General features: G+C 52.2%; 1 protein-coding gene across 3 annotated transcripts in view; it reads left to right on the forward strand.

Moving 5' to 3' along the window:
- Positions 1–13,865, forward strand: part of LOC144125610 (uncharacterized) — a 281,500-nt gene that overhangs the window by 129,625 nt on the left and 138,010 nt on the right. For all 3 annotated transcript variants that reach the window (XM_077659139.1, XM_077659140.1, XM_077659138.1), the window contains exon 2: positions 11,728–13,841. In XM_077659139.1, the coding sequence (XP_077515265.1) occupies positions 11,830–13,841 (2,012 nt within the window). In that variant the 5' untranslated portion in view covers positions 11,728–11,829. The remainder of the gene's footprint in view (positions 1–11,727; positions 13,842–13,865) is intronic.

Below are 13,865 nucleotides of genomic sequence, written 5' to 3' on the forward strand. Positions count from 1 at the left end.
GGCTTTTATTTTGGAAAATTCGGCGAACATTTTTCGGTGTTCATTTCAGAAGGCAAGTTTCTCTTTTTTTTCGACGACTATTATCTTTTACGAATTAATCACGTACTTTTTTCGGTGATTTAATGTGGCAATCCAGTGTGGTCAAAAGTAACTTAAGAGTCTATCTCGGCGTTTTTGTCAACATGAACTGTTTGTGTACTAGTAATTAACGTGCAAATGGCAGTACTTTGAACTCGTCGTTAAATAAGTAACGCAAGTTAAATGAGGTGACCTGAAGACAAAAAAAAAACGCAAGTGGAAGTTTACGTCTTAGAACCATAGGTTGACATGTTATCGTTGGGTTGTTGCGCTCGGTTCAGCGAGAGGACGGGGCATTACGAGATCTGCGTGTTCGTGGCGGCGATGGAACTGCTGCTGAGCCGTCGCGGTAGCCAGAATACGATGCATTTTCCTCACGACCAAGAACAATTTCGTGTCGGCGTTCTACATGTAATTGATAAACCTGCTCAACCGACTAACTGCTCAAGCAGTTGACGATAGTGAACAAACGGTTCTGAGCTAGCAGGCGGCGAATAGGTGGTGTTTACCAGCCTGCAGTGGCAATACCTCAAAGCGCACAACTGCGCTGTTTATCCAACTTCCTTCGTTAATTTTCAACTTTGACTGAGTGCAACTCGTACTCAACAGCCAGCTGGCTAGTCGGATACAACTCAAGAACGCAGCAGCTTTTCCCCCGTCAAAGGAGTCCCTTTCCAGCCAATGGCGGAGGCCGATTCTCGTTACCCTGCTAGCGTGACAATGCAGGGAGCGGCGCGACAATGCAGAGAGGGTACTATCCCGGACCATGGATCGAGGGGACTATTCCCTTTCATCTACCTCTCCCTGCATTGTCTCTTTAGCAGGGTAATGAAAATCGGCCGACGCCATTGGCTGGAAAGGGGTCCTTTGACAGCAGGGCAGAAAACTCAGCTAGTTGGTATACGTTCATTATGATAAATCCAGGCGCTCACAAACAACGACACAGAGGGGACACAGCGCGGGGACAAGCGCTGTGTCGTTGTTTGTGAGCGCCTGGATTTATCATAATATCCTTTGACAGGCAAGAAAAAAAACGTGTCTTTCTCGAGTTGTATACGACTAAAGTATGCCTCCTCTGTGCTTAAACTCGCTGTAATGTTAGGGAAAATTGAAGAGAGCGTGTTTTTCGCCAGAGGTTTTCCTCGGTTGTTAAACGATGCACGTGAGTGGCTGCGACAGCCCTAAATTCCTTATGATCGGCGAGGAACGATTAATTACAGCGTGTCCTTCCCGGCACCTTTCCTGGCATCCATCTAGCGGCGCCGTCGCGCCTACGCGAAGTGCCGATGTCGCGCCTTCACGCGCCAAAAAGGGCTCGCCGCATTTAGCCGTCCTGCCCGCAGTACTGACTGCGTTATCTCCGAGATGCCTTTGGAAATTGCCCGCTAGCGCTGCCAGATGGCTGGACTGATCGTCGCCTTTCTCTTCTTCCCTGCCATAACGAAGGGGCGGGGCACTAGACAGTTATAACGCTTTCCCGGCTACAATAATAACAGTAATAAAAGTAAATGCCGTTTTTGGCCCGCGTTTGAAAAAAAAATAAAAAAAACGGGAGTGAGATTGGCATCTGCAAGTTGGCATGCTTGCATGCTGGAGAGTTTCGCGAGTGAAAATGAGAGGAAGCATATAGGAAGCTGCGGTGCATGTGCAGAACGAAGCAAATTCACCTTGTTTTCCGAGCTTTGTATCTGGATATCTGGCCATATTATGGCGGCATAAGCGGAGATCTTGGGCACCGATAATGGGGTTGCGAGAAAAAGTGGCGACAGATCGCCGCACTGTTTATTTGTAGCGCTTTATTTTTTTTCTTCGGGAGCGATTCGACCGAGGACAGCAGAGTTTGTACACGTTTAATCCGTACGTTTCGTGCTCAGTTGGAAGGATGCGAGAGAGAGAGAGAGACCTCGATTTTGGGGAGGCTAGGAACATGAGTGGGAGAGTTGTACGGATAACGGACTCTTCATCCATTCATGTCCAACATTCTCGGAAAAAAGTTAGAAAATTGTAAAATTGCAAAATACTGTTATGGAAATATTGAAGGTAATGGTCCATTACTCTGATATGTAGCAAAATCTTTTTTTTTTAATGTTTCCATCGATCCCATCGAACAGTTAAGACTGTCATAGAAAACCAATGGGGAATGCTTTCGACGATAGCAAAAACGTTAATAGAAACAAAAATGGAAGCCTGTCGTCTGGTCATCTGCGGATATACTGATTGTTATAGTGAAATCTTAAATTATGTCAAAAAATTGCGTTCATAAACGGTTTTCCGTTCAAAAATGCTTTTGTCCGGAATTGTTGGGTACGATCGTGAAAATTTAATAGATTTATCCATCTGACTTGTGGGTTTGCTCACAGCCGGCCTCCCCTCGAGAACAGTTGAGAAATCGTACGGGTCTGTGCGGAGCAGATGGAAGCGACTCGAAATCATGGATTGTGCTTTGGCGCATCATGTTATATTTCAACACAGTGAAAACTCGTTAGGTAAATTAAACCAGGGCTGCTAAGTTCTCATCTGACTAGGTGAATTTACCGAGCTATGAGCACAAACTTAAACCACGGCCGGTTTCCTCTCGAGACCGGCCGACCACAGTTTTAACATTGCTTCACTTAACAGCAATAACCGCTACGCTCTCCAATATCAACTCTGTAAACTTTGTTCTTGCGAGGAAGTCCACGTCTGTCTGATCTGACCTTCTCCCTGCCATTTACTCTCAGTGCAAGTGCATGCATGCAACTTCAAGTGCACATTCATCACGCCTATCATAGCACTTTGAACGCTATCGCACGATTCCAGTATGAGCTCTGGAAAGCAAGGTTTGGCATTTTCACGCGGTTAATTCACTTGCTATGTATCTGTGTATTTGATTTGTACCTGCTCCCTCTCTGTGCTTTCCCTGTCGTGTTTCTTTCACGTGGAAACGTCAGCCAGACGACGGTTTAGAAGAAATGCGGCGCTGCGCAAGCTGGAAGCTTGTGTTTGTTAATCGTGACAAAGGCCCGTGCATACATGGACTCTCGTACTGGGCAAAGCGGTATAGCTTTGAACAACGCACTTTGCGCTAACTCGCTGCCGGTTGTCGCAGCACATCTGGGTGCTTCGTTGTCCCCTCGAAGGAGACGCACCTTTATCATCATACCGCGAGCAGTCCCCCTTCGTGTCGCAACGGGACTGGAGAACCGCTTGCCATGCTGGGAGGGGCTGCGGCCTGAGCGCAGCTGACGTTTCGAGGACTGTCATCCGGGCACAAGGGGCGTGCGCAATCTTCTTATCTTCACGAGTGGGCTGTAGCTCAGCGCGTGTAGTAAGCGCGTGCACACAAAGCTCTGTCTCTCGCATACTCCGAAACGCGGAAGTGTATGCGTTCTTCCCTTAAGTCATTCGCCGGGCGTTTGTCTCGGAACTTGTGTGCACTGCCGCGCTTCTTTACGCTGTCCAGCTTCTGTGTCCGCTGCAGATCTGAAGCGCCGTGAAAGCGAAATCCTGCCCCTTGATGTACACAAGGAATTGCGCGATGGGGAATTGTAATGGCGCAGTGGGGAGTGAAGTGACATTGATGCTTCCGCCATATCTCTGTCGGACTCGAGCGCTTGATTACCGGTTACAGTGTGTCACACGCCAAGCTCCCTCACTGTCGTGCGGGCCCAACCACCGCCCACGGTCTTTCTTTTTTTCTTCTTTTCTTCTTCTCCTCTTTCCGAGGCGCAGCTCTGAGCCTACCAGGTTATTTGTCAACGTCCATCTCAGCCGCCGAACTCGACCAATGGGTACGCAAACGAGTTGCAGCACGCACGACTGCGCCGGCGTGCCTGCCCTGTTCTTCTGCGCTTGTGCAGATTTCGTTTGTTCTGAACTTTGGGTGAACCCGTGAAAGAATAAATGGGTGCTTTCGCCCGGCCTGCCGCTTTCCCTCGTTGACAGGAACGCGTGTGGCTTCGCTGTCGGCAATAATTTAGTGTAACGAGCGGACACATGATTCCGCGAGCAGTCACGACAATGTAGCGGTAGTAATGAGAGTGACGAAGATGATGATGATAGTAGTAGGCAGCAGCGGTTCCAGGAGTAATAGCCCTTGTTTTCGCGAATATAGTAGAAGTTTGAATTAGTAGTTCCAGTAGTTGGCAGCAATGGCAGTATTAATCTTTGTTTTGGCGCAGATAGTAGAAGCTGCAGTAGTATTTGCAGTAGTTAATAGCAGTATGGTATGGTATTGTGCTAAGGTGAGGTTGCATATAGAAACAAAAATAAATTGCCTCTTCCCGCGCAAAGTATAGCAGGCTTAGTAGTAGTAGTAGTAGTTACAGTGGTGATGGTGGCCAGAGCAGCAGTAGAAAGTATAGCGATAGTAGTTGTGCCAATAGATTGTAGTATTTGCAGTATTTCTAACAGCAGTACAGAGTAGTAAATAGCAGGATTAGTAATCCTTCACTAATAGCGAATGAAAATGTTAATAACAGCAGGTTAAGGAGTGGGGAAGACTGGAAAATGGAGCAAGCCTTAGTAAGATGCTACAGAAAATACTCTCGTGAGAGGAACTATTTTTACCGCTTCCAAGTGTCATTTCTTTCCTGCTGTAGAGCGCACCCTTAACGGGGCATCAAAACAGCGATTGCAGTGTAGCCTAATTACAGTGACGACGCGAAACACACCGTTCGCAACAAGTGGCGACAAGGGTGGAGATTTTAGGGGGCTCAATAGAACCGCTAAGTACATTGCTTGGCTGCCAACTTAGAAAATGCATGAAGGGGGAACGCCCCTTCGTGGTAAACAAAAAAAAACATGAACTGTACACGCAGCAATATATTAAAGGGCTACTGCATACTGCAGCCCCTTAGTTGAGTGGCTTTGATATGTTGTACAGAAAGCCTTCGATATACACCTTCGGCGGCTTTACAACTCAAAATGGTGCCGTTAAGCGCACGCACTGTAATAAATGAATGTTTGGTATTTCTCAGCGCTCAGTGAAAGTTCGAGTTCATATTCAGGTTTCCTGCATTTCGTAATCAAGAAGGTAGCGCCATGTTGAAGAGCCAAATCATGGTTGTGCGAAACAACGGTGGCGACATCGTTGGAAGAGAAAAAGAGTGTGCGGGCTTTTGCTTCCTAAACTTAGTTGTGCGGATAAATGGTGACGTTACCCTTTCCCAGGCTAGCGTACACGCTGCGGTATAAGCACCTTCAGTATACTGCAAGTGCTGGTGATGTTTCACTGCTGCCACCTTCACGCGTACGGTGTGAGGGACACAAAAATATACTGGAACGGACGCACCAAGTTCCAACCGCAAGAATAACCCGCTAGGTCCCGCCTCGAGGGGAATATTTAGCGGGTTTTCCGAGAGATTAAATCAGATTCGCAGCCAGTTTTGAGTGCACTCATACCAGACTTCCAGATGGCCTTCCAGACTCTGGAGAATATGCGGCGGCCGCCTCTCGCAGTGTCGCTGACCGGTCCGCGCACCATCACTCCGGCCTCCTCACCCCCCCAACCCACCCTCTTCCCGCACACAAGCACACACGTATGCTCGCGCGCTGGCATAGCGACCCCGCAGAAATGCCAAGTCGTCCGGATTTGAATGCGATGCGATCGGCAACGGCCGGCCGTCCGATTCCCCTGCAGTGCATCTGACGCGCACTTCCCGAGCGCGTGCGCAAGAAAAACCGGTTGTTACAGATATCCGCGCGATTCCATCGGCCGATCCACGCGCGCCAAACCTGCGAGTGTTGCCATCCTCGACACGCGTTCCTATGGCGTCAGGTTTTCCTGTGCTCTTCTTTCCTTCGCTGCCTCCCACTGCGCCAGGCGGTTGTGTTCGGCGGGCCATTCTGTCTTCTTCTCCAGCGTCCACCCTCTTTGCTCCGACGTCCACGCGTCGTTGCCTCGTGGAGGCCCGAGAGTCGCCTTGTATTTCAGTTTCATTTTATTTACCCCCCGCCATCCCTCACTAGCCATATCTCGGTTTCCGGCCATTTGTTCCAGGGATGCACAGAGAGCAACGAAACTCTGTCCTCCAGTTCAGGTCCCTCCACCCCTGTGCTGCTCGCCACCCTTCCCTTTCTGGCTCCGGGAGGGGGGCGAATTAGAGAATGCAGATCTGTGCCACCCGCCGCCGTCTCGCCCCGAGTGTACATACAACATGCACAGGATGAGAAAATAGAATCGTGTTCGCGCACGAGTCCGCTGGACCGAACAGACGGGGCAAGGGCAGCTGTAAAAGGGGGGGGGGGGGGGGGGGTAGACGGCATGCTTCAAGAGCAGGGTCCTCCCCGTTGGCCGGTTGGAGAGCACGGCCGCACGCCGAACTGATGCATCTTCTGCGGTCCTCCGGCTCAGCGCTGCGGGCATTCGTCACGAAACCGTGGCCCCGCGCGCGGCAAGGTCATCGCAAGGTCATCGTGGTACTCCGCTTTGGTGCCGGGCCATTGCGGAGCAATTTGGCCGGCGGACGAGGATGCCGATCGCCAGCGGCCGACGCCGCTCTTTCCTCATCGTCGCCCGGCGCCCCTGGTGGTGGAGTTCGGCACGCTTCGACTGATTGCCTCGCGTGCTCGTCCCCCCCCCCCCCCCCTCCCCCCCTCCCCCCCCCCCCCCCTCGGCCTCTTCCCCCCGCCGCCGACGTGACCTCCCTCCCCTTACATGCACTGCCGCACAGTGCACTGCATCTCCCGGCTCCTCCCATCTCGAAGCAGTGCGCAGAGGAGAGCAAAGGCGGGAACGGGCCACGCGCCTGCTCCGTTGTCACGGCTTCCGGCGACTTGTCGGCGCGAGATGACCGGAGAATGACGTCGAGATCGAAGGACGGAAATAAGTATCGCAGTCAATAGCTGGCGGCGGCGTCAACGACAACAATAACGACGACATTGTGGTTTCGGCCATATCTCCCTGCCTTCTATTGTGAGCGACGTATTCGCCGCCGCAGAGGTATATACTCTGTGGGAGCCCAAGGCATAAGAATGCAACGGGTTCTTTGTGCGGTCAGCGAGCGCGAGTAAATGGCACACTCGCCTTGGGGACCGACGGGGTTCTTCCTCCTCGACGGAAGTCAGCCGTATAAAGGCGTGTAACTCGCGATACACGTGTCCGTTTCTACATTTTTTTTTCTTGTCTTGTCGTTCACTGGATGGAACGAGGAAGCCGCGGCACGAAATCTCCGGCGGTCAGGCGTAAGGACGTCGCGATGAGGTCTCGCCATGCCACCGCGGTCCTTTATGTTTCCCTTTTTCTGTTTCGTTGTCCACCATTGAACCGCAGTCGCGAGCGAGTGGCGTTATTACTATGCTCTTCTACGAGTTCCGGGAATGGAACAGGCTGTCGTGTGGCCAAAGCATGGCGCGTTTTCTTGTTTATTCTTGTTTTGCAACCGAAGCTTTTCCTCACCTGCCATGTGCCCTTACAAAAATTTATTTAGACAGTCTACAGACTGTCCACAGACTTCTGTCCATAATGTCTATAGACTGTCGATAGACAAACCCCTGAGAACAGTCTATAGGCAATACAAATCTTATAGACAGTCTATAGATAATCTATAGATGTGTGGCCATACAATTTTATTAGACTTTTGTCTACAGTGAGTCTATAGACTATGGATAGACAAGAAATATCTATATGAATGCAATAGAGCCTATAGGAAGTCTACATACTGTCTGTAGAGCATTTTCATAAGGGTGGCGCACGTGCCACCGTCTTCGAGTTATCGAAAAAGAGAAGATTGGAAGTAAACCTAGTCCCGTAACGCTGCGCGAGTTATAACCGTTATAGCCTTAGAGTTATAGCCTTATTCTGCGACTGCCGCACTATAACAACAAATATAGTGCAGCTTAGAGAAAATTAAAGATTCCTGCTCTAAATTCATAACAGCGACGCATGGCTGCCCTGGTCCCTGCGTCGCACCATCTCCGGAGCAAAACATGTCCGCTCCTCCTTCAAACTTGCAGATACGGAGAGAACGGGGAAATTCTTGCATGCCGTCCACTCTCGCGCAGTGCGCTCCCGAAGCACCCTTCGTTGCCCTTTTTCAACGCATCTCCTCACAAGCGCACGCGTCAGTTGGCGTTGCTAAGCTGTGGGCGTGGGTGCGACTGCGTACTGGAGGGCTGCTGGGGCGCTGCCGACTTCGGTGCCGTCCGGTGATGTATACGCTCCCGAGTGCATACGAAGCTGCTAAAATTGGCATCTGAAAGTGTTTCTCTCCGACTGGCGCTTCGTTTTTTGTGTATTTATTATTTTGTGTGTGGAGATGGCGACTGCGTCACGCCCCACAGCACAGAAGAAGGGTTGGTCGTTTTTTCCGCAATTCACGGGCATCGCTTTATCCTGCCCTTTCCTGCTGTCGGCGGGGGCCTTGCCTGATGGTGGCAGTGGCTGCCCTGTTCCGAAGGCCGCCGCTCGATACGGTGCTGGACGTGAAAAGGACTGGAACCCATTAGCTCTCAACACCTTTGCCTTTGAGCGTATCTTTCCACCATCCCGCATTCTTGAGAATGCGTGCCGGAGTTCGCACGAGGAAGACTGGTAAGGCGGTGCGCGTTCATTTGTAGCACCCTCTTCTGTCACCGCTCCTTTCACCAAGCCAGCTTTGAGTTTACCGGCGTAGTCGGGCTACATGTTTGAGATATCATATCTGCAGGCCCTGAAAGGAGGCCCTCCAGAGAATGGCGTCGACCGACTTCCATGAGGCCGGGATTAATCCGACTCATCCGCCCACGCAACTTTCTGCCGCTTCCTGCTATTAAGCCGTGGTTAATTCCCTTTCATCTGCCACCCACTGAGATTTCGCACTATATAGCAGGCCCAAAGAGATTAACCGTGACGTCAGAAGAATCGGTCGATGCCATTGGCTGAAGGGTCTCCTTTGAGGGGCATGCGCCTCTTTGTCCTTGAGTTGCATCGGAAAGGAAATGGTCAAAATAGCTTTTTGCTAGTGTACATGTAGTTGTCTCGTGCCACCAAGCATGCGTGCTTATCTCAGAATACTCCGTGGTCTCTGGCATCAATGGACACCACGAAGTTCTTGGTAAACAAAAATATGCCTGACTTCTCTGAACGCTCTAGCACACTGTCAGTGAAGCATTTGGTTGTAATTACAAGTGAAAAATTAAATTAAATTTCACGCGAAGCATTTGCTGACATATTAGATACCTTTAATGTCCTTGAATTCCTGCTTATATTCTCACAACCTTAGGCAGCACTGCACATTGCCGTGGAAACCACTTCAACGGTTTCAATTTGCTTTGACGACGACATGTCCAAATGTTTTTTGTATTTTTCCTCACTTTCCATGTCAGGCCAACTTTGGCATGAAGTGCGTCCTTTATTTAGGACCAATATAAATCAAGGATGTATAGCGAACAAAAATTGCCTAACACCCACGCTGGACTGAGCCCCGATCAGAATTCTTCCATTTCAATGGCGGCAGCAGATAGCAACGGCATTCGGCAGCGACCTTTCGTGAATTCATCTGAGGAACTGACGTAAATATAAATTATCCTCTTTTTTTACTTATTTTTTCTTCATGCAGATAAACATGGGGTTAACCGGCTGATTGAGATATAATACTTAATGATGGCCAGAAACGAAGGCTTAAAAATAGTTTTTTAGCTTAAACTGTCCAACTATCTCCCAAGTTTCATGTGCACCGAATAAACTTAATATAATGTCCATAGTACTTTCCGCACCTGCCTGCCTGGTGGCACCACCCAATGTACAAGAAACAGCACTTTTTGACAAACGAACGTTTCTTTTATCTCCAGTATCCGCCAGTGTATGCCGTACAGGGTTAAAACCGTTCTCGTCATATTTCGTTCAGTCTTTCTCGGAACTATGCATTGTAAAAAGATTCGAACCAGTTAACGACGTCTGCAGTCTTGGTCAAAACTTCCTAGGCCACGATATTTGCTTTTGAGGCGTATTAGGCAACTATGACACTCCTGTGGTTCTAAAACTTCGGATTGACGAAGAGAGTTCTCACCACCCTCTAAATACCTGGCGACTTAGGAGGTGCCCGACCAGGCATCTCAGTAGGAAATCATGAGTTTCGACCAAGGCTACTGGGGTCTGTATTTCGAGTGCCTCGAATGACCGGAAGCACTCTTTGCTGCCGAGAGGAGGTGGCGCTCGGTCCGGAGACACCAGACCAGAGTGGCACAACCGAACAAGTCGCGTGCCTCCAAAGCTTCTCCCATCACAGTGGCAATGCATACGCAAGTAAAGGGGGCGCGGCATGTTCAGGACCGTAACGATTACGCCTGCCCTCTATACTCGCGGCGCACGCCGTTTCCAATTACGGGTCCCCACGACCGTACACGGCTGTCCCGTCGGCCGCTGTCAACCGCGAGACCATCGCCCCACCCGGCTCGGCTTGTCCATCAAGCGCGCGTATATTCCGCCTTAACGTCCCCTCGGCTCGGCCTCGATTAGCGACCACTCGGTTACCTCCTCCACGGATGGCTTGTTTAGCCGGTTCGCGTTTCTGCAATGAGGCGCCGTTCCTCCACCGTCGGCCGCACGCGCGCATTTCCCCCTCCACCAAGACGCACCGGGCATCCAGATGACCACTCGGGCCGCGCAAAGGTCATCGCAGCACGCGCGCCTCAAAAGCTTTGCGCCCTGCATAGTATGAGCGCTCGCGTGCTGCCGGTTCTCGGTTCTGGCGAATGCGTGTATATATATACACACCTATGTGGGGGTCCCTCATCTACAGGACTGCCTGGCGTGTGTATAGGCTAGAGACCAGCGCTGTTATAAGAGAACACGCGCCGGACTTGCAACGCTCGTGTTTAGACTGAACTCTGCTGTTCGGCAGCGACCCCTGGGTCGAGGCGCGGTTCTGTCCTTAGCCTGCTCGCTTTCCATCCATCTCGGTGAAGGAAAGCCGGGCTCTCGTGTCATCCAGGGCTGCGTGAAGCCGATCCAAGAACTGACCTGGGCAGCGTCAGAGACGTCTGCGTTTGCGTACGTGAGCGCGTGTGTGCGTGTGTGTGTTCCGATGCGCGCAGAGGTGCGCGGTTAGCTAGCGTAATGCCACTGCCTATAAGCGCACGCGAGGCCAGCGATCGCGATGCGCGCTCTCGTCGCTCCCTGCATATCTCTATCGGACCGAAACGTCTCATTAGAAAGCCACGGGATGCGGTGGTTGCTCCGAGAGATCCATCACTCCGTGAACGCACCAAGCAGCTTCGTTTGCGTGCGCCGTCTTTTTAGGTCTTGTTCCCAGGAAGAATCCATGGCAGTGTTGATAGCACTATAAGCATACGCGAGGACCAGGAATGCGCCAGGAACGATAGATTGCAAAATAATAACCCATTTGCATGTCACACCATTCAAGTTTGGTGCGTGGCCTATGGTACCTGCTTGATATAAGTGTACCTTTTTGGAGCAATACGGATTGCTTCAGCCACACGTAGACGTTGTTCGGTTGCACCCTAGTACGCTTCGTTCTATGATTTTTTTATTTCCTTGTCTAGTGAGAGAAATTCTCGCTGAGCCAGAAGGTTTAGACATCCAGACATGCCTTGCGATTCTAATTCGAGTGAGCGTCATTTGATTTTTTTTTCCGCGTGTGCTATAGCCGGCGCGTTTGCAACACATATTGGCGCATGTTGACGTTGGGCGTGCCAGATTTATACAAATGTTTCTCTTTCTTTTCGCAGGTTTGGTCCAGGGGTGGCAGTCGAGACATGGTTTGGCGCCGTCCAGCTGCATGAGCGCCATGTTGAACATCCACGGAGAGTAATCGGCCACTAGCTTTTTCTATGGCAGCGCTGCCCGATAACGTGATCATTATGGAAGTTTACAACGACGCCGACTTAAGCGACCCTATCCCAACGTACAATGGCGAACAGAGTCCCCCTCCGGTCTTGCTCAAGCCGTCGGCTAGCGGCACGAAGGACTTCGTCACCGTCGTCTCCGTGGAGGACTCCGTCGGCGGCGCCTCGGGCCACACCGAACACGAAAATTACGTGACGCTGCTGGAAGTTGACGAAACATCGAGCACTACCGAGGAAGTGCTCGTGTACCGCCTTCCCGGCGAGAGGCTGGGCATGGCGCTCAAGTTCGTAGGAGGGACCGCTGCCGGCGACAACGTGTCCAGGGTGTTCATTCAGTCCATCACTCCCGAAAGTCCAGCCTCCAGGGCTCAGTGGAAGGTGTCCCCCATCAAGGAAGGCGACGAGATACTAGAGATCGGCGACACTCCCGTCACCTCGATGACGCGTCTGGACTGCGTCACGCTGCTTCGCGACTCTCCGGTATGCATCAAGCTCCTCTTGCGACATCAGAGTGAAATGTCGGGTCGGACTCGAAAGAATCCTCCGCCGCCGATTCCACCGAGGAAGTCCTCCATCGGCGGAGGGGGCGATATTGCCGTGCCAACAGCCAGCACAACGAGCGTCCGGCAGCACGTCGAGCTGTTCGAGAAGCACGCCTCGGGCGCCGAGCGCAGTCCGTCGCTTCGAAGGCCCTCCATTCCGCCGCCGCTGCCTCCGCGACGGCCAAAGTGCAGCTGCTCCGATTCGGAGGAGCCGTCGCCGACACCCGCGTTTCCGGGCATGTCACTGAGCATGAGACTTCCGGGCTGGGAAGAGCTCATGCGGAAGCGAGGCAGCTGCGACAAGGGAGACAGGCCCGTGCAGCCGGACTTCTACGTCGACCTCTTTGCCGAGGAGGAGAAGAAGGTGCTAGAATGCGAGTCCGACGACACAGGCAGCTCCGTGTCTACCGTCATCGAGAAGTTCTCGAGGGCGAGCACCGCCAACTCTAGTTTTTCCGAGCACACTCGACAGCAGTCTTTGGACAGGCCGCCGCACACTTTCGACCTCGAGAAAGTGCTGAGTCCCTTCGAGCAGCTCGAGCGGGAACTCGACGGCCACGAGGAGACGTGCGTCGACGACGACGAGCAAGACCTTGACTTTGTTGACGATCCGGGGATTCTTAACGACGGCAAGGACGCTCTCTGCGACGTTCTGGGCTTACCGTCGCCCATCGCGCCACCCGAGTCTTTTCAAGATATGTCCTCGTCTCCGCACGTGACCGAAGACGTCTGCGGCGAAACCGAATACCGCTTCCCGTCGGATGAAGACCAGGAGTCGAGGCCAGACACTTTGTCGCCCCTCCAAGAACAAGAAGAAGGCTCTGACCAAGAAGTCGGCATGGACGTTGACAGACACCTGCCAGCTGCAAAGGAAAATCACGCTGCCGCCGCCATGGCCTTGGACAAGCTATTACAGCTTGACTTCAGCTCGTCCGAGCCGCTGACGTGTCACGCCGAGGAGCAAAGATCCCGTCTTGAGCGCGAATGTTCGCCGGAGGAAGAGCCCGAGCACTTTGCAGATGCCGATGACCGCGAAGACGACAACGTTGCCTTCGAGCATCGCGTACACGTGGAGCCTCTGCAGCCACACCGGGAGCTCCTGTCATTCTCGAAAGTCGTCAAAACGAGCGAGCACTGCTCGAGCTCCACCGTCGTCATCCGCAACGGCCTGCTGGACTCGCGTGGCAGTCAAGACTTCTTCGCGACGCGGGAGGAGGTGGACACGTGCTTCGCGACGCCTGCCAATAAGGAGATCCTGAGCGAGCGGACAATTACCGTCTCCAGTCAGCGGCGGGACGAAGTGGTCGGGCGCCCAGCGAGCACGGACATTGAACTGGAACCGGAATACAAAGAGCCGCTCCGGACATACCAGAGCTCCGCTTGCGTCACGCTGACCCCTGGCGGCCACGGCGAACCGAAGGGCACCGCGAACGTCGCCTCGCGTTTCGACGACGGGTGAGTTCGTTGTTGTGAAACGCT

This window comes from Amblyomma americanum, chromosome 3, assembly GCF_052857255.1.
Source record: "Amblyomma americanum isolate KBUSLIRL-KWMA chromosome 3, ASM5285725v1, whole genome shotgun sequence".
In the NCBI taxonomy this organism is placed as follows: domain Eukaryota; kingdom Metazoa; phylum Arthropoda; class Arachnida; order Ixodida; family Ixodidae; genus Amblyomma; species Amblyomma americanum.